Genomic DNA, 26,242 nt, shown 5'->3' on the forward strand with positions numbered 1-26,242 from the left:
GGCCCTGGTTCCATCATCACACGAAGCACACCAGCATGCACGGCAGCGTCACCCCCCCCCCCCCCACCCCCGATGTGCCCAGGAAGGAAACGGGTAATTCCTGGCCTCACTTCCCTCCTTGGTGCCCCCCATTGAGGGGGGCCAGAATGCGAGGGGTGAAAGGAGATCAGATTGGTTCTTCAGTGAAGTCACAGATTCCAAACGAGCAAGCACAAGGTTCGGAAAAAGTTTATATCAAACTTTCAGTAAGAAAATAAAATTAATCCAAAAATTCTCATTGCTGTTGTGTCCAGGTTTACAACATTTATGTATAACACTGGAATAATGTTCCTTGAGCCGTGTTCCTTGGAGTTTGCAAAGTCCACTCTACTCAATCCTTGGCCCTCTGGCGTACAACGGACCGTAGCTGTTCCTGCTTCACGGTTCATGCTGGGATAGTCTTTCGCCAGCTCAGCTTTCTCACCGTCTGGCTGGTTTGGGCATGAGGTAGACTTTGACCTGCTTACTCAGGTTAATGGTGCCCTCGGTGACACTGGGCGACTGCGGCAGTCCGTCCACACTGTCGCTCCAGGCCGGTCTGCAGACAGCAGTTGGGCCAAATGCACTGACCTTGCTGGAGCTGTAGGCCAGCAACAGGCGCACCTCAACCTGGCACGGCTCTGTGAGATCAGAGGGGAGAGAGGTCAATATCCCAGGTAGTTACATATATGTTGGGCAATACACACACCTCCCCAGGGAAACACACACTGGGGAACTCACACCTACACAGCGAAATACACACAACACACATGGTGAGAACACACACACACACACACACACACACACACCAGATGGCATTAACATGGACTTCTCCAATTTCTGTAACGTCCCCTCCCCCCAAGTCTCTTTCCCTGTCTCCTTTCCTCCAACTTCCCTTCCCTTCTCTCTCCAGAGAACTACCTCCTCCCCAATCAATTCTCATCTTCTACCCTCCTACCTGTATCCATCCTGTGCTCCTTACCCCCCCCCCACCCCACCACATTTTTAATCAGCCTGTTTCTGCTTGTACCTTGATGAAGGTCCCAGGCCCAAAACGTTGGTGACCCTTGACTTCCCGTGGATGCTGAGTGACCTGCTCAGTTTCTCCAGCTCGTTTGTGTGTTGAACTTGACCCCAGCAACTTCTTGTTTAGCATCTTTCCTCTCCCCACCCCCAGCCTTTCTCCTGAATTCCCTAATACAGGGATACATTGTATAACACGGTTAATACGTTCCAAAAAAGTTCAGTGTTATGGAAAACCGCACTGTTCAAACCTTATTACAATGCATTTTAATGTAATATATTCGAATCCATATAACCATATAACCATTTACGGAGCGGAAACAGGCCATGTTGGCCTTTCGAGTCCGCACCAGTTCACTGATTTTGTGCGCCCTCTTCAGGCATTGGTCCTGGTAGATCACGTCGATAGGGGAGGGGGCGAAGGGAGACTCCACTGATCCTCTCTGCCACTCTTTTTGCAAACAAAGTCTGAAACTAATACCTGCAAAGCCAGTTCCCTGGTCCTGTAATTATTTATTCTTTTACCCAGAACTCTTATGCAAACATGTGCATAAAATAGTTAAAAGGGTTATATAAAACTGAAAAATGACAAAGATCTTTATTGGAATTGTTTATTTAAGAAAATATTTGTCTGATATAGTTTGCACTTTTGTCTTTTTCTCATTGTCATATGTTTGTAACATAGTTGAGAGAGTTTTATCCCGGCCACTGATGACAAAGAGGTGCGAGGAGGAAAAGCAGGAGGGGACCGGGCTCCTCCGTCTCAATTAAAGGGCAGGATTTGGAGTGGGCTGGGGAGACAAATCGTCCGGCAGTGTACAAAGACCGCCATCTCTGGCCTTGGCTGCATGGTCCGTCCACTGGCTCCGGGGTGGGGGGGGTAAGGGGGGGAGGGCAGGTGATGTCTGAGGTGTGGAGCGGCCGGGACTCACTGTGAGGCAGAGATACACCACGCAGGGGTACGTCTTTGCCTACACCAATGCCACCAGAGGTAAGTGAAGGGATGGGGTGGGGGGGAGGGGCGAAGGAACACGTTAAATTATTGTGCCACTGTTGGTAATGTTATATTAGTAAAATTTAACAAATTTTGGTTATTACTATACAGGTAGTCCTCGACTTCCAACGTACGCGAGTTACATCCACCATCACATTTGACCAAAATTTAAAAGAATCTTTATTAAAACTGCTGTACAAGTTCATATTTTGTATTAAAAGTACTGTATACAGTGGTCCCTGCTCCCAGTGACAGTGCAAAGACCCCGTTTCCTGCAGCATCCCGAGGTCCATATTCCCCGTTCCCAGTGGCAGCCCAAGGTTCCCCGATCCCCCCAACAGCCCGAGGTCTCCATTCCAACTTATGACCAACCCCGAGTTATAACTAAACTTTCAGTCCTCCTTATGGTCATAAATCGGGGACCTGAATTAAAATGATAAACCGTGCTAAATAAGGTATCCCTTATCCACACATCCCTTATGTGTGGAAGTTGGACAGCACAGAAATAGGCTCTTCAGCCCAACTCGTCCATGCCTGAGGCGGGGTGAATCTGTGGGATTCCTCACCACAGACGGCTGCAGAGGCCAAGCCTTTGGGGTAGATTTAAAGCAGAGCCTGATAGGTTCTTGATTAGAAAGGGTGTCTTGTGGGGTGAAGACAGGAGAATGGGGCTGAGATGAAAAATACATCATCAACGTTTTGAATGGTGGAGCAGACTCGACAGGCTGAATGGAGGATTGTGGTCAGTTTTGGTCATCGTGCTACACGGAAGATGTCGTGACTCTAGAGAGGGGGCAGAGAAGATTGACGAGGATGTTGCCAGGAGTCGGTGGGGCGGAGGGGGGGTGCGGTGCCTGAGCTACAGGGAGAGGTTGAGCAGTCTGGGGCTTTATTCTTTGGAGCACAGGAGGTTGAGGGGAGATCTCACAGAGGCGGACAAAATCATGAGGGGAATAGATCGGGTGAACGCAGAGTCTTTTGCCCAGAGTAGGGGACTCGATAACCAGAGGACACGGGTTTAAGGTGAGGTGTGGGGGGGGGGGGCGGGGGGGGGAAGGAAGCAGGAATAACTTTTTATTTTACACAGGGGGGGGGTAGGTGTACCAAACGAGCTGTTGGAGGTAATTGAGGCAGGTGCTATCATTGCAGTCTTTCAGAAACAGTTGGATGGATTGGATGGGTTAGAACAGTGGTTTTCAAACCTTTTCTTTCCACTCACATCCCACTTTAATTATTCTCTGTGCCATAGATGCTCTGTGATAAGTAAAGGATTGCTTAAGGTGGGATGTGAGTGGGAAGAAAAAGCTTGAAAACCTCTGGTTTAGAGAGATATGGGCCAAACGCAGACAGGTGGGATGAGTGTAGGAGGGACAATTTGATCAGCATAGGCAAGATGGGCCGAAGGGCCTTCCCCCGCTGTAGGACTCCAGGATTGGATGGCCTAATTCTGCTCCTACAACTTGTGACAACCAGGTTGACTTTACGTGCACTGGTTATATTTGGCCCACACCATTCCATAGTTGTGTCCAGGACTCAGCGACAAGAGCATTACCCGCCGCAGTTGTCACTCACCTGTCCAGGCAGTGTGGGAGAGGTAGACTTGAGTAATCAACCTGTGCCTTCCGGGGCCGGGATTTCGAAAATCTGCCGGTTTGGGATGGACTGTGTGGGCCTGTCCATCGGGGTAGGTGACCTGGTGGTGACAGAAGAGGTAACTCAAACACATGGCTAACACAGTGCATGATACAACCACTGGTACCAATGCCTCTACTTCTTCAGAAGCCTGAGGAAATTTAGCATGTCACCTGCATGCTGAAGGAGCTCCTTCTCAAACCTAGCACTGTCGAATTGAAAACAAACATATGGAATGCAGCTAGTTTCTCTCTCCCTGTCAACACTATAAAACTTGCATTCTCATTTTAACAACTTCTACAGAAGCACCATTGAAAGCAGGCCTGTCAGGGTGGCGTCACTGTGTGGGATGGGAACAGCTCCGCCCAAGTCTGCAGGAGACTGGAGAGGGTTGCGATCGTGGCTCAGACCATGCTCCTTCCATCGACTCCAACCGTACTTCCCGCTATCTTGAAAAACCAGCCAACACTTTGAAAGTAAAAACACGAGGCTGGAGAAACTCAGCAGGTCAAACAGAGTCCTTTATGTAGCAAAGATACAGAACCGACGCTTTGGGCTCGAGCCCTTCATCAAAAATGTTGGCAGGCATCCGAATAAAAGAGCAAGGGGGGGGTGGTGTGGTCACAAAGGCAGGACATAATGGGTGGGGAACAGAAGGAGGGCACGGTAGCACGGTGGGGGGGAATGGCTGGGTGAATAGAGAGTTTGAAAAGACTCGTCTCGCCCCGGCGACACTCTCTTCACGTGCCCTCCCATCAGGAAGAAGATTCACAAGCATGAGATCATGCCCCGCCAAGTTCAAGGACGGTTTCTTTCCCATTGTGTTCATACTCGTGGATCTTACTTGTTATACTATGCATGGGATAGACAGTCTAACTGGACTGCTCGCAAAACAACCTCTAGCATTTGCATCTCAGTAAAGGAATATTTAAGGTGATCTGTGGGTGAGAAAAAAGGTTGAGAGACACTGGACTAATAGATTAGACCTTGCGATAAATAATTCAGAGAAAAATGGGAGAATTTGCTAGAGATGTATCAGATTATGAGCAGTTTACGTAGGGTGGACAGCCAGCAACTTTTTATAACATATAACATAACATAACAATTACAGCACGGAAACAGGCCATTAGGCCCTTCTAGTCCGCACCGAACCAAACACCCCTTTCTAGTCCCACCTCCCTGCACAATGCCCATAACCCTCCATCTTCTTCTCATCCATATACCTGTCCAACCTTTTCTTAAATAATACAATTGACTCCGCCGCCACTATTTCTCCCGGAAGCTCATTCCACACGGCTACCACTCTCTGAGTAAAGAAGATCCCCCTCATGTTACCTCTAAACCTCTGCCCCTTAATTCTTAACTCATGTCCTCTTGTTTTAATCTTTCCTCCTCTTAACGGAAATAGTCTATCCACATCCACTCTGTCTATCCCTTTCATAATCTTAAATACTTCTATCAAATCCCCTCTCAACCTTCTACGCTCCAAAGAATAAAGACCCAATCTGTCCAATCTCTCCCCATACTCCAGATGCTTAAACCCAGGCAACATTCTGGTAAACCTTCTCTGCACTCTCTCCACTCTGTTTATATCCTTCCTATAATTAGGCGACCAGAACTGCACACAGAACTCCAAATGAGGCCGCACCAATGTCTTATACAATCTCAACATCACCTCCCAACTCCTATATTCCATGCAATGATTGATAAAGGCCAGCATACTAAAAGCCTTCTTCTCCACCCTATTCACGTGAGTTTCTACCTTCAGGGAACGATGTACCGTTACTCCTAAATCTTTCTGCTCTTCTGTATTCCTCAATGCTCTCCCATTTACCACATATGTCCTGTTCTGATTCTTCTTACCAAAATGAAGCACCTCACACTTATCAGCATTAAATTCCATCTGCCATTTTTCAGCCCACTTTTCTAAGCAGCCCAAATCCCTCTGCAATCCTTGAAAATCTTCTTCATTATCCACTATTCCACCTATCTTAGTATCGTCTGCATATTTACTAATCCAATTCACCACCCCATCATCTAGATCATTAACGTATATAACAAACAACAATGGGCCCAATACAGATCCTTGAGGCACACCACTGGTCACCGGCCTCCAACCTGACAGACAATTATCCACTACCACTCTCTGGCCTCTCCCTTTCAGCCAATGTTCAATCCATTTGACTATCTTAAAATTTATACCTAAAGACTGCACCTTCCTAACTAACCTTCCATGTGGTACCTTATCGAAGGCCTTACTGAAGTCCATATAGACAACATCCACTGCGCTACCCTCATCCACATTCCTAGTCACCTCTTCAAAAAATTCAATCAGATTGGTCAAACATGACCTTCCTCCCACAAATCCATGTTGAATGCTCCTGATCAGACCCTGTCTATGCAGATGTTTATAAGTACTATCTCTAAGAATTTTCTCCATTAATTTACCTACCACAGACGTCAAACTTACAGGCCGATAGTTGCCAGGCTTCCTCCTTGAACCCTTTTTAAATAACGGAACCACATGCGCAATGCGCCAATCCTCCGGCACTATCCCCATATCTAATGACATTTGGAAAATTACCGCCAGAGCCTCTGCTATTTCCTCCCTCACTTCTCTCAATGTTCTGGGGAAGATCCCGTCTGGTCCCGGAGACTTATCCACCTTTATATTCTTCAAAAGCCTTAAAACTACACCTTTTGTAATCTCTATATTCCCCATATTTACCCAATTTGCTTTTTTTTATCTCACATCTCCCAATATCCTTCTCCTTAGTGAATACTGAAGAAAAGAAACTGTTCAATATCTCCCTCATTTCTCTAGGCTCCACACACAGTTTTCCGCTCTGATTTTCTAAGGGACCAATTTTGTCTCTAGCTTTCCTCTTACCATTAACATATTTGTAGAACTCTTTTGGATTAGTTTTCACCCTGCTTGCCATAGTTTTCTCGTACCTTCTTTTAGCTTTCCTAATTCCTCTCTTAAGATTCCTCTTACATTCAATGTATCTTTCAAACATCTCCTTAACTCCATGCTTCTTATATCTAATGTACGCCTCCCTTTTTCTTCGAACCAAGTTTCCAATATTCCTTGAAAACCACGGCTCTCTCCAACCTTTTGCCCCTCCTTTTAACCTAACAGGAACATAAAGCTTTTGCACTCTCAAAATCTGATCTTTAAAAGACTTCCATCTCTCTACTACATCCTGCCCATAAAACAAATTGTCCCAATGCACACCCTGCAAGTCCTTTCGCATCTCCTCAAATCTAGCTTTTCCCCAATCAAAAACCTCAATCCTTGGCCCTGATTTCTCTCTTTCCATAATGACATTGAAGCTGATGGCATTATGATCACTGGACCCGAAGTGCTCGCCAACACTAACCTCCGTCACTTGACCCATCCCATTTGCCAACAGTAGATCTAACACTGCTCCTTCTCTGGTCGGCACCTCTATATATTGTTGTAAAAAACTATCTTGCACACATTTCACAAACTCTAACCCATCCAGTCCTTTCACAGAATGTGTTTCCCAATCTATATGTGGAAAATTAAAATCTCCCATAATTACAACCCTGTGCTTATCACAAATATCTACTATCTCCCTACAGAATTGCTCCTCTAGGTCTCGGTCCCCTCCGGGTGGTCTATAATACACCCCTACAAGTGTAACCTCTCCTTTCCTACTCCTCAGTTCCACCCAAATAGCCTCCGTGGATGTGCTCTCTAATCTATCCTTCCTAGGCACCGCTGTAATATTTTCCCTGACAAGCAATGCAACCCCACCTCCTCTTGCCCCTCCGACTCTACCATACCTAAAACAACGAAACCCAGGGATATTCAGCTGCCAATCACATCCCTCCTGCAACCATGTCTCACTAATCGCTACCACATCATACTTCCAAGTATCAATCCACACCTTCAGCTCATCCACCTTTTTTACAATACTCCTGGCATTAAAATATATGAATTTCAGAGATTTCCCAATTTTTAATCCCTGTTTTCCCTCATCTTTAATAACAACATTATTTACTTTTCCTGCCAATTGCCCTTCATCTTCTTCCAGAGCATTTCCCTTCTCTATCACCTGCCCATCCATATTTAAATACTTACTACAAACTTTCTTTGTTTGCATTCTAACCTTCTCCTTACTGCTCTGTACTATTTTGTTCCCTCCCCTGGGGCGACAGTAGCAAATACCAGAGGGTGTCTATTTAAGGTGTGGAGGAAAGTTTAGGAGAGCCATCAAAGGCAGGTTTGTTATTATGCAGTGTGGTGGGTGCCTGGAACCTCACAAAGATAAGCGTATACAGAGCCGTTGTCATACCCACACTCCTGTTCGGCTCCGAATCATGGGTCCTCTACCGGCACCACCTACGGCTCCTAGAACGCTTCCACCAGCGTTGTCTCCGCTCCATCCTCAACATCCATTGGAGCGCTCACACCCCTAACGTCGAGGTACTCGAGATGGCAGAGGTCGACAGCATCGAGTCCACGCTGCTGAAGATCCAGCTGCGCTGGATGGGTCACGTCTCCAGAATGGAGGACCATCGCCTTCCCAAGATCGTATTATATGGCGAGCTCTCCACTGGCCACCGTGACAGAGGTGCACCAAAGAAAAGGTACAAGGACTGCCTAAAGAAATCTCTTGGTGCCTGCCACATTGACCACCGCCAGTGGGCTGATAACGCCTCAAACCGTGCATCTTGGCGCCTCACAGTTTGGCGGGCAGTAGCCTCCTTTGAAGAAGACCGCAGAGCCCACCTCACTGACAAAAGGCAAAGGAGGAAAAACCCAACACCCAACCCCAACCAACCAATTTTCCCTTGCAACCGCTGCAATCGTGTCTGCCTGTCCCGCATCGGACTTGTCAGCCACAAACGAGCCTGCAGCTGACGTGGACTTTTTACCCCCTCCATAAATCTTCGTCCGCGAAGCCAAGCCAAAGAAGAAGGGTGCCTGGAATGTGTTGCTGGGGGGTGGGGGTGGGGAATGGTACAATAGGAACATTTAAAAGACTGTTAATCTGAGATAAATAGAGGACATCTGTTCTGAGTGGAATGGTCAAAAGTGCTGGAGAAACTCAGCAGGTCACGCAGCACCCCACAGGAAGTGAAGGACAATGAATGTTTCAGGCCTGGGCCCTTCGTCAACAATCAGGAACAGGTAAAAATGGTGGTGGGAGGAGAGGTGTGCAGGAAGGGAGAGAATAGGTTTAAAGATGGGTCATAGGTGGATACAGGTGAGAGGGTAGAAGATAGATATGCTGAGAAGTGATGGATGGAGAGGGTAGAGGGCTAGGAAGGGTAACTCTCTGATAAGAAGAGAAGGGACTGGGGAATTAAAGGAAAAGAGACAGTGAGGGGTAAGGAAGAGAAAGGACATGGTGGGGGGGGGGGGGGTGGGGGGAAGGGAATTGGGATGTTGATAATGATGCTTCCTGGCTGGAGACTGCCAAAATGGGATACAAGGCGTCCCTCCAATTTCTGGGTGACTTCAACTTAGCAGGACATAGACAGACAAGTCAGTGCGGCAAAGGGGGTGTGTAATTGAAGTGGTTGGCCACTGGGAGGTCCTTGCTGTTGCAGTGGACAAAGCGAAGGTGCTAATGAAGCGATCTCCCAGACTGCGTCCAGTCTTCCTGATGTTGAGGAGGCCACATCTGGAGCACCGGATGCAGTGGATGTCCCTTGCGGATTCACGTGATCCCAGCATCTGCAGATTTTCCTCTTTAGCAGCGCCTGTTCTGAAGGGCTTTTGACCCGAAACATCACCCGCAGATGCTGACTGACCCTCGAGTGTTTTACTTGTTGACTTTCATCACCACGGATTGCGATGACCTACCTGCACTTTGATGGTGGACTGGGGGTCCTGCACATGTTCTAAGGTGGCGTCAATGTCCAAGGCGACCACCAGGCCGGATGTGAACCTCAGGGGGTTGTCGGATTCTCCTGTTGGCTCGATGATGGTTGCCGAAGCCTTGTGCACCTGTACAAAGAAAGAGTTGGGTCTATTTTGCAAGTAGAGGTCCTCCCTGCCACATCTAACTCCCTCCACTCAAAGCAATTATTCAGGGCATTGGTGAGACCATAGCTAGAATATTGTGTAGCATTATGGGCCACCTTCTTTTGTAATGTAAGGGATGGCAGACCATAATAATGGTGACTCTTTGCCTTATGGTATTTAAAGTAGATCACGTATGTTACATTTTAAATGTATTATTATGTGACAATAAAAGGAACCCTGTGGATCTTATGTATGTGTGGCTAAAGCAAGTAAGAATTTTGGTTCATTGTACTTATGTGTATGCAACAAACTCTCATGTATTCAATCACATCCTTCCTACAGCTGGACAACCAGAACTGTACACAAAAGGCCATGAGAACTGCACATCTTGTTTATTCTTCTCCAAAGTTTTTGTTTGGTCTTCTCTGCTCAGTTGTGACACTGTGGGTCACTGCAAACCCCCAACGTTCTGCCCACTTCGCCATTCTCCCCGTCAGTAGAACTGCTGAACACTACAGCATAGAAACAGGCCCCTTTGGCCCTTCTAGTCTGTGCCCAACCATTTTTCTGCCTAGTCCCACTGACCTGCACCCAGTCCATAGCCCTCCATACCCCTTCTATCCATGTATCCATCCAAATTCTTCTTAAATGTTAAAATTGAGCCCGCATTCACCACCTCAGCTGGCAGCTCATTCTACACTCCCACCCCTCTCTGTCTGAAGAAGTTCTCCCTAAACTTTTCCCCTTTTCCCCTTAACCCACGTCCTCTGGTTTGAATCCCACCTACCTTGAGTGGAAAAAACCTATCTACATTTACTCTGTCTGTCCCCCTTATAATTTTAAATACCTCTATCAAATCTCCCCTCATTTATCTACACTCCAAGGAATAAAGTTCCCCCTAAACTTTCCCCCTAGAACAGTGGTTCTCAACCTTTTTCTTTCCACTCACATCCCACTTTAAGTAATCCCTACGCCACTGGTGCTCTGTGATTAGTTAGGGATTGCTTAAGGTGGGATGTGAGTGAAAAGAAAAAAGTTGAGAACCACTGCCCTAGAATATCACAGCACAGAAACAGGTCCCTTCAGCCCTTCCAGTCTGTGCTGTACGATTATTCTGCCTAGTTCCATTGACTTCCACCAAGTCATACACCTCCCATTCATGTACGTGTCCAGATTTTTTTCTTAAATGTCAAAATTGAGCCTGCATTCACCACTTCAGCTGGCAGCTCGTTCCAGACTCATTATTCTGCACGAAGAAGTTCCCCTTAAACATTTCCCCTTAACCCATGTCAAGTCTTCTGTTTAGAGTTGTAGTTTGAGCCTAGGTGACATCAGTTTAAGGTAAAGGGAAGAGATGTAATGGGATCCTGAGGGGTAGCTTGTTTTTTATGTGGAGAAGGAGATGGGTGTGTGGAACAAGGAGGCAGTCGAGGCAGGTACTACTGCAACGCTTAAGAAACATTTGGATGAATACATGGTTAGGAAAGGTTGAGAGAAATATGGGCCAAATGCAGGCAGAAGGAATGAGCTTGGGTGGGACATTTTGGTCACCGTGGGAAAGTTGGGCTCTGTGAATCTGTAATAGTCTACACAAAGTGGACATGATAAATGGGAACCTTGTCTGGTAGTTTCAGGACGATAAAGGTGCTGTTCTGGAGCGTGGTCTGCAGAATCTTCACGATCTCCATGGGCTTGCAAGCCACCAGCCTGGGCATAATTTCCAGCAGCTTTTCCACAAAGCTGTCCTGAAAGTGCTGTAACTCTACCGCAAAGCACCTGGAAGAGAGGTGGAACTTGAGGTTAGTGTGCGACGTGGCGGGACTCGGCAATAACATGGGGGTGGGGGGGGGGGGGTGAGCTACTGACTCCTCCAAAAGGAACACAATTAGTAGGGAATTCCTGAGGGCCCGAAAGGAGGCACCAATTGGGCTCCTTGTGACCAACAATTCCCTGGATTCTCACCTGGAATGATGAGCGATCTTGTTTTTTTTTTTTTTTTTTTTTTTTTTTAAATTTTTTATTTTTCACACCATAAATCACAATAGCCATGATATACACTTTTTCTTTTCCACACATTTACAGTGACTTTTTCTCCCTCCCCCCTCCCTCCTCCCAAGCCACCCCCCCATCCCTCCCCCCTCTCATCCATTTTAGTTATACAATCTAGGTTGCATTAATTCAGTTAGACAATGTTGTCATTCAACAAAATACACCAGAAATTCTACTGAGTCCATTTTTTTCTTCTCTTCTCCTTCCATCAACTTAGGTAATGTTTGTTCCCGGTAGGTTTTCGCTATTGTATTTAATGTAAGGCTCCCATACTTGTTCGAATATTTCAATATTATTTCTTAAACTATATGTTATTTTTTCTAATGGAATACATTTATTCATTTCTATATACCATTGTTGTATTTTCAAATTATCTTCCAATTTCCAGGTTGACATAATACATTTTTTTGCTACAGCTAGGGCTATCTTAACAAATCTTTTTTGTGTATCCTCCAAGTCAATTCCAAATTCTTTATTTTTTATGTTACTTAGGAGAAAGATCTCTGGATTCTTTGGTATATTGTTTTCTGTTATTTTATTTAATATCTGATTGAGATCATCCCAAAATTTTTCTACTCTCTCACATGTCCAGATTGCATGAATTGTTGTTCCCCTTTCTTTTTTACATCGAAAACATCTATCAGATACTGTTGGGTCCCATTTATTTAACTTTTGCGGTGTAATGTATAGTCTGTGTAACCAATTATATTGTATCATACGCAGCCTCGTATTTATTGTATTTCTCATCGTTCCAGAGCATAACTTCTCCCATGTTTCCTTTTTTATCTTTATATTTAAATCTTGTTCCCATTTTTGTTTAGTTTTACCATTTGTTTCCTCATTTTCCTTTTCTTGCAGTTTAATATACATATTTTTTATAAATCTTTTGATTAATATTGTATCTGTAATCACATATTCAAGGTTACTTCCCTCTGGTAAACTCAAGTTGCTTCCTAATTTATCTTTCAAGTAGGATCTCAGTTGGTAATATGCCAGCGCTGTATCTCCCGTTATATTGTACTTATCTCTCATTTGTTCAAAGGATAAGAATCTACTTCCTGAAAAACAATTTTCTATTCTTTTAATCCCTTTTTTTTCCCATTTTCTAAAGGCAAGGTTGTCTATTGTAAAAGGGAGTAGCTTATTTTGCGTCAATATTAGTTTTGGTATTTGGTAATTTATTTTATTTCTTTCTACATGTATCTTCTTCCATATATTGAGGAGATGGTGTAATACTGGAGAAGTTCTATGTTGTACCAATTTTTCGTCCCATTTATATAATATGTGTTCAGGTATCTTTTCCCCTATTTTATCTAATTCTAGTCTCGTCCAGTCTGGTTTTTCCCTTGTTTGATAAAAATCTGATAGGTACCTTAATTGTGCGGCTCTATAATAATTTTTGAAGTTTGGCAATTGTAAGCCTCCTTGTTTATACCATTCTGTTAATTTGTCTAGTGCTATCCTCGGTTTCCCCCCTCTCCATAAAAATCTCCTTATTATTTTCTTTAACTCTTTGAAGAATTTTTCTGTCAGTTGTATTGGCAATGCCTGAAATAAGTATAGTATCCTTGGAAAAATGTTCATTTTAATACAGTTTATCCTTCCTATCAGTGTTAGTGGTAGCTCTTTCCAATGCTCTAAATCGTCCTGTAGTTTTTTCATTAGTGGATTGTAATTGAGTTTATATAATTGGCCTAGATTTTTGTTTATTTGCACACCTAGGTATCTTATTGCCTGCGTTTGCCATCTGAATGGGGATTCCTCCTTAAATTTTGAGAAATCCGCGTTATTCATAGGCATTGCTTCACTTTTATTTACGTTTATCTTGTATCCCGACACTTCTCCATATTCCTTCAATTTCTTATATAGTTCTTTTATTGATAGTTCTGGTTCTGTTAAGTACACTATCACATCATCCGCAAACAGACTGATTTTATATTCCCTGTCTTTTATTTTTATTCCTTTTATATTATTATCTCTTCTTATCGATTCTGCTAGTGGTTCTATAGCTAGCGCAAACAATAATGGTGATAGTGGGCATCCCTGCCGCGTTGACCTGCTTAAGTTAAATTGCTTTGATACATGTCCATTTACTGTCACTTTCGCTAACGGTCCCTTATATAATGCTTTAATCCAATTAATATACTTCTCCGGTAAACTGAATTTTTGCAATACTTTGAACAAGTAATTCCATTCTACTCTGTCGAAGGCCTTCTCTGCGTCTAAAGCAACTGCTACTGCCGGTGCTTTATTTCCTTCTACTGCATGAATTAAGTTAATAAATTTACAAATATTGTCTGTTGTGCGTCTTTTTTTGATAAATCCAGTTTGGTCTAAATTTACCATTTTCGGTACCTGTTCTGCTAATCTGTTCGCTAATAGTTTAGCTATTATCTTATAATCTGTGTTTAGCAAAGATATTGGTCTATATGACGCTGGTGAGAGTGGATCTTTCCCTTGTTTTAGTATCACTGTAATTATTGCTGTTTTACATGAATCTGGTAAGTTTTGTGTCTCATCAATCTGGTTGATTACATCCAGGAGGGGCGGTATTATTAGGTCTTTAAATGTTTTGTAGAATTCTATTGGGAGTCCATCCTCTCCTGGTGTCTTATTATTTGGTAAATTTTTTATTATCTCTTGTATTTCTACTGTTCCAAATGGTTCTGTTAATTTATTTTGTTCCTCTATTTGATGAGCGATCTTGTTGAAACACACAAGAGCCTGTGGGATCACGATTGGGTGGATTTTGAGATGTGGTTGTTTAGCTGTAAAACCTCAGTCCACGACAGTACAGAAACAGGCCCTTTGGCCCTTCTAGTCTGTGCTGAACTATTATTCAGTCTCGTCCGATTGACCTGCATACCCCTCCCATCCACATAACTGTCCAAATTTTTCTTAAATGTCAAAATTGATCTCACATTCACCGTACGGAGGATGCAGTCATTACACTATTGGGAGGCTGTTGGATGTGGTTAATCAAGGAGTCCCCAGGTTACGAATGTCCGACTTACGGACAACTCGTACTTATGAACAAATTGCTTCCACAATTCATGCATGCGCATGTTGCCTTATGAATGCCCCTTCCAGTAAGCAAGACATTGATGGAAAGTGTTAACTTTTAATCATGATCTTTTTTTTCTATCTAAACTGTTTTAAGAACTGTTTCTTTAATTTTGTTTTACAGTCCTAAGAATGACACTACATAAGAACCTGTTCCGACTTATCTACAAATTTGACTTAAAGACAGACATAGGAACGGATCTCGTTCATAACCTGGGGACTCCCTGTATGTAGGATGCATAAGATTATGGGGTGCTCATTTAAAACTGAGGTGCCTAGGAAGCACGATGGAAATTTCTGCTCAAGAGGGCTGTGGAAATTTAGACCTGCAGCACAGTAACAGGCCCTATCGGCCTACGAGCCCGTGCCAAAGCACCCAGAGGAAACCTACACAGGCACGGGGAGAACATACAAACTCCTTACAGACAGCACCAGATTTGAACCCGGGTCGCTGGTGCTGTAACTGCAAGGCACTGACTGCTAAGCTAACCGTGCCGCCCAGGTAAGATTACTGGGGGTTCTCAAAGAGGAAATAGATGAACGTTACAGGACGTTGATGCTTTAGTGAGGTTGGAGATATTAACCAGGATGTTGACTGGATTGGAGAACGTGTCTCATGAATCAAGGTTGACAGAACTGTGGTTTTTCTCTTTGCAGCGATGAAGGATGAAAGGAGACTTACTCGAAGTATATAAAATAATGAGGGACAGCTAGCACCCTTTTTGTAGAATGACAATAGCCAGTATGAGAGGACTGTGAGTGCAGGAGAGTTTAGGGGAGATGTCAGGGGTAAGGTTTTTTTTCACTCAGAGAGTGGTGGGTGCCTGGAATGTATCGCCAGGGAGGGTGGTGCAATCAGGACATTCGAAAGACTCACGTGGAGGAGAGAAAAATCGGGTGTGAGGGAGGCAGGGATTAGATTGTTGTGGTGTCGATTTACATAGGTCGGCTCGACAATGTGGCCTGTACTGTGATGTCCTAAATACTGAAAGATTGGGAACTACTGAGACCAAGGATGAGGCAAGGTCTGTCAGCAAAGAGGCCCTTCAGCCCAACTCGAACTGTCTACATCAGCTGGTCCCTTTTGCTCTTGTTGCTTAATTGTACCACTCTGACCTTCTTACTGTTCCTGCCTGTGAATATCGATGCGCCTGCCCAAAGCCTGCATTGGAGACTTGGAAAACATCCCTGAAAGTTTTACACTAGCTCACAGTTCAAACCTGTGGTACACACTGCATTAAAACCCAAATTCCTTAGGCAAATTTTCTTGTGTTTCAAGATGCCCTAAAGCACTTTGCGGCCATAGGAATTCATTTGAATTTTTGGAACTGTTTTTAAAGCAGCCAGGTGCTCGAACAACGTGAGAACAACCAGCTTCATGTTTCACCTGAGGCACACACAACCCTGACGTTCCTTTTCCCGTGAGCATGGCAGAATTTCTACTTATCACTAACCGTAAACTGTACACAAGAAAGAGATGTATACAAAATAAAGAAAAATGAACAAACTGACTTGCAAATAGTTAAATATTCAGCAATAAATAATGAGAAGAGTGAGAGTCCTTAAACGAGTCTCTGAACGAGCGATGTTCAGGAGTCTGATGGTGGAGGGGTAACAGAGCTTGCAGAGGGATTTGGATCAGCTGGAAAAATGGGATGAAAAATAGCAGATGGAATTTAATGCAGACAAGTGTGAGGGGTTGCATTTTGGAAGGACAAACCAAGAAAGGACGTACACGGTAAATGGTCGGGCACTGAGGAGTGCGGTAGAACAGAGGGATCTGGGAATACACACAATTCCCTGAAAGTGGAGTCACAGGTGGACAGGTGGATAGGGTCGTAAAGAGAGCTTTTGGCACATTGTGTATACTATAGTATTGTGTATAGGAGTTGGGATGTTATGATAAAGTTGAATAAGACATTGGTGAGGCCAAATTTGGAGGAATGTGTGCAGTTTTGGTCACCGAACGACAGGAAAGGTATCAATAAGATAGAAAGAGTTCAGAGAGGATGTTGAGTACTAGGATGTTGCCTGGACTCCAGGAACTGAGTTACAGGGGAAGGTTCAACAGGTTAGGACTTTATTCCCTGGGGTTTAGAAGAATGAGGGGAGATTTGATCGAGGTATGTAAAATGATGAGGGGGGTAGACACACTAAATGTAGATTGGCTTTTTCCACTGAAGGTAGTGAGATACAAACCAGAGGACATGGGTTAAGGGTGAAAGGGGAGAAGTTTAGGGGGGGAACTTCTTCACACAGAGAGTGGTGGGGGCGTGGAACGAACTGCCAGCTGAAATGGTGAAGGTGGGCTCAATTTTAACATTTAATACTGAACATGCACATGGATGGGAGAGCTGTGGACAAGGTGTGGGTCAGTGGGACTAGGCAGAAAAATGGTTTGGCACAGACTAGAGGGGCTGAAGGGGCTTGGCTATTCCTCATCATACGAGGGTGTTGGCACCTGTACGTCTTTCCTGAAGGCAGCAGGAAGAACAGAGCATGTACTAACTGCAAATGTGACTATTTATTTATCTATACTTTTATAGTTAATCTCTCTCTTCTGTCTCATAACATACTGTGGCAGTTTTATTTTATTTACAGGATGGTAGAAGCCAATTCTGGCCATTTAAACCCCTGCTGCCCAATTACACCCAAATGAACCTACAACCCCCAGTATATTTTGACACATGGGAGAAAACCCCATGCAGATACAGGGAGAACGTACAAACTCCTTTCAGACAGCACCAGATTCAAACACGGGTCACTGGCGCTAAAACAGCTACACTAACCATGCTGCTATTGCAGTCGGTGTACATTATGTACACGTGAGGCTGCAGTGAGTAAGAATTTCGGACCATTTGTACATTGTACTTGTGTGTATGACAATAAACTGTCACACATTGAGTACGTTTCCTTCCTGAATGGCTTTTAAACCATAATCTCAGAACTGATGCTAATACCCATCTATTTTGCTGACCTTCACCCATTGAAACCTGATATTTGACTCTCAGGATGTGGTTAAGGTAAAATCACAGAAATCCTGGAGGAACTTGGTGGATCTTGTAGTGTCCACAGAAGGTAAAGGTATATGACCGACATTTCGGGCCTGAGGCCTTCTTCAAGGTGTGAGCAAAAAGCAGACGGGCATCTGAAATAAAAGAGCAGGGGGTGGAGTACAGACCGACGGTCAAAAGGGAATTAGAGAAGAGGTCAGGAGACAGGAAAGGTGAGAATAGGAATGGGGGGTGCGGGGGGTGGGGGCAGAGGTTTTGTTCTGTGAATGCAATGCTGAGGTAAAGGAGATAGACAGAAAAGAGAGAGAAGCCCCTTTCACACTCGCCAGTGATCCAAGGAATTGAACACCAATCGGCCTTTAAAGTGTCTAGTGTGAAAGCAAAATCTGCTCAACGCTGATGTAGGATGGATATTGACAACCTCAACCCCAGTACAATACCCCACGTCTGCAGATGTCGGCATTGAGATCAAGCAAGAGTGAAACGGGCAGCAGCAGTGCCGGCACTTCCGATTAAAGGTAGAACAAACGAAAATCCGAGGATAAACCTTTGCAAGTGTGAAAGTGTCCCAGTTAGGAGGGGTCTAGTGTGAAAGGCCAAACCCCCATTCCTATCCCGGGACACTGAATGGCCGATTTACTGGGGTGCAAGTGTGAAAGGGGCTTGAGAAAGAGAGATGGAGCTGCAGGAAAGGAGACATAGGGAAAGATTATGGGGGGGGGGGTTGTGGTGGTATGGTGGCTAACTGGTTACCTGGGGAACATCTCGAGCTCCTGCAGAAACTTCTCACACATGTTTATCAGCGTTTCCATCCTGAAACAAACAAGACGTAAGGTAAGAGATGGATCATCAAACGCCTCCAAGCACGTGAGGGCTGATGCACTGTTCATCCAATTGCGAACAGCAAGATCTAGCATGGCTGGTAAACCAACCAATCTCATGGAAGGATATTGGAAAACAGAGGATTGCTGGTCGGACAATTGGAAGTTTCCCCGATTTCTTTAAGCAGCATTAACAAATATTTCCCCAGAATCATTCAATGTACCACAGGAAGCTGATACAAGTTGAGAGAGGGGTTAAGGGGGCAAATGGTGTGCTGGCCTTCATTAGTGGTGGGGGGGTGAGTTCAAGAGGTAATGCTGCAGCTCTATAAAACTGGTTAGACCACACTTGGGTGAATTGTGTTCAGTTCTGGTCACTTCATCATATTAAGGATGCAGGTGCTTAGGAGCAGGTGCAGAATAGATTTACCAGGATGCTGCCAGGATTGGAGAACTTGCCATAAGAAGCAAGACTGACAGAGTTGGGGGATCTTCTTTGAAGCAACAAAGGATCGGAGGTGACTTGATATAAATATAATGAGGGGTTTAAATACAGTGGACCTTTTTTCTCATCTAGCCAATACCAGAGGACTTCTGTTTAAGGTGAGTGGAGGTAAGTTCAGGGGAGACATTGGAAGTTTATTTTTAAAAAAATACAGAGTGGTGGGTACTTGGAATGCATTGCCAAAGATGGCAGAGGACACCCCCTCACTGAGGGGAAGCAGAGGAGACGACCCTACAGGATGGTAGCCACGGCAGCGGGCCAGTGAGGGGTTTGGCAGCTGAGGGACCCCAAAGTCTGTGGGCGACTTGTGGTCGGGGGACCCGCCTGGGGTGTGGGAGACCGGCTCGTGAGAAACAGGTTATCGGAGATGGGATTCGAGAGGGTGCTGGGGGCAAGAAGGGCTCCCGAAGGGGCCTCGGGCGCTGAAGGGCTTCCTGATCGTGTCGGGAGGTTTGGATCTGGAGCCCAGGCTGTGAAGGCTGTGAAGAGGCTGCGGGAGCGCTGGAGGCAAATGCATGGACACTCAGTGTCTCTGAAGGGACTCTCTTCTGCTTCTCTTTTACTGTAAGGCACCACTAATGGCAGACAAAAGTTGAAGTATATCATGTCGATTACATTTTTAAAGGATTATTATGTAACAATACAAGGAACCTTTGGTACAGAGCAAAGGCAGCAGGATTTTATGATTTTGGGGTTCAGTCTGCATACTGATGACAGAGGGAAAGAGAGCGGAGTTCGTGTCAGAGTGGAGGGATAGCGGAATGTAGAGTGGTTTCGTCACCCTCGGATGGTGCGAGCCGTCAGGATGAGTTGCAGGGCCCTGGCCTGAAGCCGCATGTGGTGGATAATGGCGATGTGTCTGCTCTCCAGCCCGCTGTACAGGAACTCCAGTCTGTAGGTGTGCTCCAGAATCTACAAGGAGGGAGAGAGAGAGAGAGCAGGCAGCTCATACCAGGATGAAGAGTGGCTCTCAGGTTTCAGGTTTATTGACAGAGTACATACATGACATCAGATACAACCCTGAGATTCTTTTTCTTGAGGGCCAGGCAGAAAAACAGCTTAATAGCAATGCAAAAAATGTGAACAACGAACATCTAAACAATAAAGTTATGCAAATAGATAAAGAAATGTAAACAAACTGATTGTGCATTAGAGAGAAATTTTAAAAAATCTATAGAGTGCAAGGTCCTTAAATGAGTCCCCGATAAAGTTTGTCGTTGAGGAGTCTGGTGGAGGAGGGGAGCAGCTGTTCCTGAACCTGGTGGCGGAGGGGGCACAGCTGATCCTGAACCTGGTGGAGGAGGGGGCACAGCTGATCCTGAACCTGGTGGAGGAGGGGGCACAGCTGATCCTGAACCTGGTGGAGGAGGGGGAACAGCTGTTCCTGAACCTGGTGGAGGAGGGGGCACACCTGATCCTGAACCTGGTGGAGGAGGGGGCACAGCTGATCCTGAACCTGGTGGAGGAGGGGAACAGCTGTTCCTGAACCTGGTGGCAGAGGGGGCACAGCTGATCCTGAACCTGGTGGAGGAGGGGGAGCAGCTGTTTCCTGAACCTGGTGGTGCGAGGATGTGGCATCTATTCCTGATGGCAGAGCGTGTGCTGTGTGGTCTGGATCCTTGATGATCGCTGCTGCTCTCCAATGGCAGCGTTCTTTGTATATATATTCTCAATTCTGGGGAGGGTTTTTCCAGTGATGTCCTGGGCTGTGTCTGCTACCTTTTGGAGGGCTTTACACTCAGGGTTTTTTATGTCTGCATATCAGGCCATGATGCAGCCGGTCAGTACATTTTCTACCACACATCTATAGAAATTTGCTGGGGTTTTTGGTGTCATATCAAATATCCGCAAAATTTCTTCACGATACCAGTTAGTGTGTTGTGTCCAGGAAAGATCCTCCGAGTTAGTGACTCACAAGAACTTAAATTTGCTCATCCTCTCCAAGGCTGGTGGATGAAGATGGGGTGGGACTCCCTTGCAGCTTACTTGACATCGTGTCATCAGCTGGCATCGAGACCGATCAGTGCAGGAAACAAAACATTTTTAGCATGTGTGTAAAGGGGAGTGGAATTTAGGGAATGTCCTGGCCGGCTGCATCACAATGTGGTATGGTTGGAGCAGAGAAATGGATTGGCAGTCAATCCAAAGAGCAGGCGTCCCAGGACAGATCCTGTGGAACTACACTAGTCATTGGCCTCTAGGCGGAAAACTTTCCTTCCACTACTCCTCTGCTTTCTACAGGCAAACCAATTCTGAATCTAGAGTGCCAAGGTTCCACGGACCCTTTTTGGGGGACCTTGTCAAATGCCTTACTAACATCTAAATACACATTTACTGCCCAACCTTTCCCAATCTCCATTTTTCTAGCATCCACGTGCAAGTCTCAGGGTCTTTTCTGGTTGCTACTCTCGCCCTGGGAAAAGGTCTATCTTATCCATACCTCTCATAATCTTGTAGATCTTCATGAAGTCATCTCTCATCCTTCTTTCCTCCAAAGAGAAAAGCCCTAACTCTGTTAACCTTGCCTCTTAAGACACGCTCTCCAATCTTGGCAATGTCTTCATAAATCTACTCCTCACTGAAACATCCTTCCTGTAATGAGGTGATCAGAACTGAACCTGATATTGCAATTGTGGTGCAGCCAGAGTTTTAACAACCCCTCCTCCACCAGCCTTTCACACCATTCCTCTTTCCCCTCTAACCAACCTTCCTACCTACCCGTCTCTCTCTCTCTCTCCCACACACATACCTCCAGTTCCCTTCCTTCATCTTATCAGAGGGCATCTTAACACACCTCCCAATCTGCCAGCAGTCACCAATCACCTGTTGGCTTGTTCTTCCCCTCCCCTCCCCTCAGCCCCAGGCATCTGCCCCTTTTGCTGATGAAGGGCTCAGGCCTGAAGCTGTTACCCGACTTGCGGAGTTCCTGGGCACCCTGAACTTTGAAAGTAGTCACCTGCTTGGCAGCAGACGCAGCCATCACGTTCTGCTTGAGGTAAAGCTGAGCAGCCACATTCCACAGCTTCTCCTGAAGAGACTAAGAAGGAAACAGAAAAAGCCCATTCCAGCACAGTCCACGCCCTTTGGCCCACAATGTTACACTGACCTATGGAAACCTACTCCACAGCGATCTAACCTTTCCCTCCCACACACCAATAACCCTTTATTTTTCCCACATCCAGGTACCTGTCTAAGAGTCTCCCTCCTGCACTTTGCTTCAGCTTTGCACTTGCTTTGTATCTGTCATCGATGAATCAGACTCCCCCACCCGGCTCACTGAACTCTCAGTCGGAGAGGCTCCTGTCTCCTTGGACCCAGAGCCTGACTGAGGGAGATGGGAGGTCCAATCCCTTGGGGAGCCATTTCAATCTGCCTCAGCAGCTAACTGAACTCTGGTTCAATGACCCAGCTGGTTACCATTTTCATGTTGACTAGGGGCATTAAACTGAACCATAGAACATCACAGCACAGTCTCTAGTCTGTGCCAAATTATTTTGTGCCTAATCTTACTGACCTCCACCCATTCCATGTCCCTCCATGCATTTCTCATCCGTGGACCCAACAGGGGCCTAAGCGGCTGCAGAGGCTGCGGGAGGTGAATCCACGGACGCACAGCATCTCTGAAGGGACTCTCTTTTGCTTCTCTTTCTCCTGTTGTTAGGGGCTCCAGACAAAGCTCGTAGTGACTCCTTGTTTGCCTTTACAGCAGGCAGAAGTCAAAGTATATCATGTATTTTTCATTTTTAATGTATTATTGTGACAATAAAAGGAACAGCGAACCTTGAACATTTCCCTGTCTAAATGGCAGGTTGGAGAGGGGCCAGAGAAGCATTGTCAGGACTCAGGGGCCTGAGCTGTAGGGAAAAATTCAGCAGGTTCGAGCTCCATCCCTTGGGATAGAGGTATTAAAAACTCATGAGAGGAATAGATTGAGTGAACGCTGAGATTTTTCCCGTTGTCGGGAAATTGGTAACTAGAGGACAGGTTAAGGGGCGGGGGGGGGGGGGGGGTGCAGATTTAACAGGAACCAGAGTGGTAACTTTTGTTATATAGAAGATGGTTTCAGAATCTAGATTACAAAGAAAGAATGAGCAGATTAGGTCTTTATTCCTTGGAGCATAGAAGGTTGGGGGGGGGGGGGGATTTGATAGAGGTATTTGAGATTAGGAGGGGGATAATTAGAGTTGATGTGGATCGGCTTTTTCCCTTGAGGGTAGGAGAGATTGAAACAAGAGGTCATGAGTTAAGGGGAAAAAGCTTAGTAGTAACATCAGGGGGAAAGTTGAGAAGTAACATGAGGGGGAACCTCACTCAGAGAGTGGTGGGAGTGTGGAATGAGCTTTTGGGAGAAGTAGTGGCGGCAGGGTCCATTTTGTCACTGAAGGAAAAATTGAATAGAAATATGGTTGGGAGGGGAATGGAGGGTTATGGGCAGGGTGCAGGAAGGTGGGACTAGAGGAGAGGACGGCTTGGTGCAGACTAGAGGGGCCGAGATGGGCTGTTTCCGTGCTGGAATTGTTATATGGTTATTATATGGTGGGTATATGGAACGGGCTGCCGTTGAGGCAGGTACTATTTGAACAATCAAAAAACATTTGGACTTGTACATGGATAGGATGTTTAGATGGGATATGGGCCAAATGCAGGCAGGTGGGTCAAGTATGGGTGGGACATTTTGGTTGGCGTGGGCAAGTTGGGCCAAAGGGCCTATTTCCATTACCTCATGACGTTGTAATTAAGATATAGGAGCAGAAGTAGGCCATTCAGTCCATCGAGTCCAGTCCACCATTCCATTTTCTCACTCAGTCCCTCTTCCCTGCCTTCTCCCCTTAACCTTTGAGACCCTGACTATTCAGATACCTATCAATCTCTGCTTTAAATGCACCCCATTGTACCCACTCTCCCAATATATCTGGCAGCTCGTTCCAGAGACGGACCAACCTCTGAGAGAAAAAGCTGCCCAACTCCCTCTTAAAACTCTTCCCCTCTCACCTATGCCCTGCAGCTCTAGAATCATCCACCCTGGGGGCTGACAATCTTCCGCAAAGCAATCTTAAATCTGCGTCCTCCCGTGTCTCACATCCCTGACCGCTGACGCAGTTTCTCCGTCCCTCTTCTGTGAGATTTAGCGGTGCAACGCAAGGCGGGCTTTCCTTGGCGATTGGTACCTTACCTTCATGAGGAGCAGCTGGCAATGTAGGTACGTGGCTGAGAACTCTGCTATCCCCGCCAACTCTGGCTGCAGGTCCCCCAGTCTCTGCAAGTCACTGCATACAGAAGAAAGATTCAGAATCAGAATATATTGTCGTCAACAAGTCACAAAATTCATTGTTTTTTGCAGCAGGGATACAGTGCAAACATTCATCTAAACTACCATCTAAAAACAAATAAAAACGAGTGCTCCAAAAGTCAAAGTGAGGCAGTGCCTTTGGTTCATTGATCATTCAGGAATCTGATGGCAGCGGGGAAGAAGCTGTCCTCGAGCAGCTGAGGGCTTGTCTTTAGTCTCCCATATCTTTTTCCCGATGGTAGCAGAGTGAAAAGGGTGTGGCCTGGGTGATGGGGGTCCTTGAGGATAGAGGCTGCTTTCTTAAGGACAATATTGACAAGAATGATTCCTAGAATGAAGGGTTTAGATTGGACTGTGCACAATAATGAGGGAGGACCTCATAGAAGCATTTTGAATGCTGAACAGCCTGGACAGAGTAGATGTGACCAACTTGCTTCTCGTGGAAGGGGAGCCTAGGACAAGAGATTGGAGAGTGCCCATTTAAAACAAAGAGATGAGAAGGAATTTTTTTTTTCCAGAGAGTGGTGAAGCTCTGGAATTTACTACCATGGTCGGCTGTGGAGGCTAAGTCAATGGGTGTATTTAAAGCAGGTATCTGAATAGTCAGGGATTATGGGGAGAATGGATTGGCTCTTGATGGAATGGTAGAGCAGACTCAATGGGGCTAATGGCCTGCTTCTATTCCTGTGTGTTATGGACTTATAGATGAGGGATTGGCTTCATCGGAAGAGCAAGTGCAAGAGGTGGGAGAGGGGTTCTTTATCACTGCATCTCATATGTTCTACTTTGAACAGCTCTATGAGTGCTGACCTGTTAGAGGCTGCTTTCATAACTGTGCTAAATGGGACTGATACAACTGTCTGACACCCAGTAAGGATCTGATGAACTGAATAGCCTTTTCCATTTTGTGCAAAAAGACTAACTAATGCAAGAGATTAGAATTCCAGGGATCTACTCTAGTTTGACATGTTTTCAAGCTTTAATTTGACCATGGCATCTGCAGTCAAAAGCCGGTATCAATAAGGATCCCCTGACCCGACTGGATTGCCATAGAGACACAACCAATCTATAGTTCAAGTTTATTAACAACAGATTATACGTATACAAACCGACGAAACAGCGTTTCAGACCCCTGTGCGCACACATAATACACCGCACATAATAATCACACATATTTGCAAAGACATCATTTAAAATATGTATATATAAATATTTTGCAACAATTTAATCCATTACAGGTTACACTTCATCAATCTCAGCCTGCAGGAAGAAGCTATTCCCAGCCTGGCCGTCCTGATTTTGATGCTCCTTTACCTCCTTCATGATGGTAGTGGGTCAAAGATCCTGTGTGCTGGATGGGAAAGGGTCTTCAATAATACGGAGCAACAAGGGTTTTGCTTCCTGAACATTTTTGAGTGTATTTTATGGATTTTTGGCTGCTGATCATGGAAAATCACCATAAAATTTTCTTAGCGTTTTTTTTTAAAGATACTGTAACAGCAGCTCCACTTTCTTTTCTTTGGCTTGGCTTCGCGGACGAAGATTTATGGAGGGGGTAAAAAGTCCACGTCAGCTGGACTCTGCAATAACACACACAACCAGACGGGTTGAGCTCAGTGAGCATATTAGTTTATTTCAGGCTGCTGGGCTGTACTTATACTCCCAGCCCAGACCTGGCTGAGAACCGTGCTGGAGGGTGCTGACGTCACCCGGGCATCACATGGTCTCCCAGCACGGGCTTCTGAGCCTTGTGCTGGGAGGAAGGGAACACCCCCGACGGCGCTATTTTGGCTGGCTGCCCCGCCATGTGGCTTACAAGCGGGGCCAGT

The 26,242-nt window shown here is 45.5% G+C and overlaps 1 protein-coding gene across 1 annotated transcript in view; it reads right to left on the reverse strand.

Moving 5' to 3' along the window:
- Window positions 1-210: 210 nt before the first annotated feature.
- ints4 (integrator complex subunit 4) overlaps window positions 211-26,242 on the reverse strand; it is a 90,697-nt gene continuing 64,665 nt past the window's right edge. Inside the window, exons 16-23 of the mRNA XM_069892165.1 lie at window positions 24,297-24,390; window positions 22,080-22,160; window positions 19,905-20,035; window positions 18,551-18,610; window positions 11,288-11,447; window positions 9,510-9,653; window positions 3,608-3,728; window positions 211-659 (exon numbers count right to left, since the gene is read on the reverse strand). Coding sequence (XP_069748266.1) covers window positions 460-659; window positions 3,608-3,728; window positions 9,510-9,653; window positions 11,288-11,447; window positions 18,551-18,610; window positions 19,905-20,035; window positions 22,080-22,160; window positions 24,297-24,390 — 991 coding nt within the window. The 3' untranslated portion in view covers window positions 211-459. The remainder of the gene's footprint in view (window positions 660-3,607; window positions 3,729-9,509; window positions 9,654-11,287; window positions 11,448-18,550; window positions 18,611-19,904; window positions 20,036-22,079; window positions 22,161-24,296; window positions 24,391-26,242) is intronic.

The sequence above is a fragment of the Narcine bancroftii genome, chromosome 7, assembly GCF_036971445.1.
Source record: "Narcine bancroftii isolate sNarBan1 chromosome 7, sNarBan1.hap1, whole genome shotgun sequence".
In the NCBI taxonomy this organism is placed as follows: Eukaryota; Metazoa; Chordata; class Chondrichthyes; order Torpediniformes; family Narcinidae; genus Narcine; species Narcine bancroftii.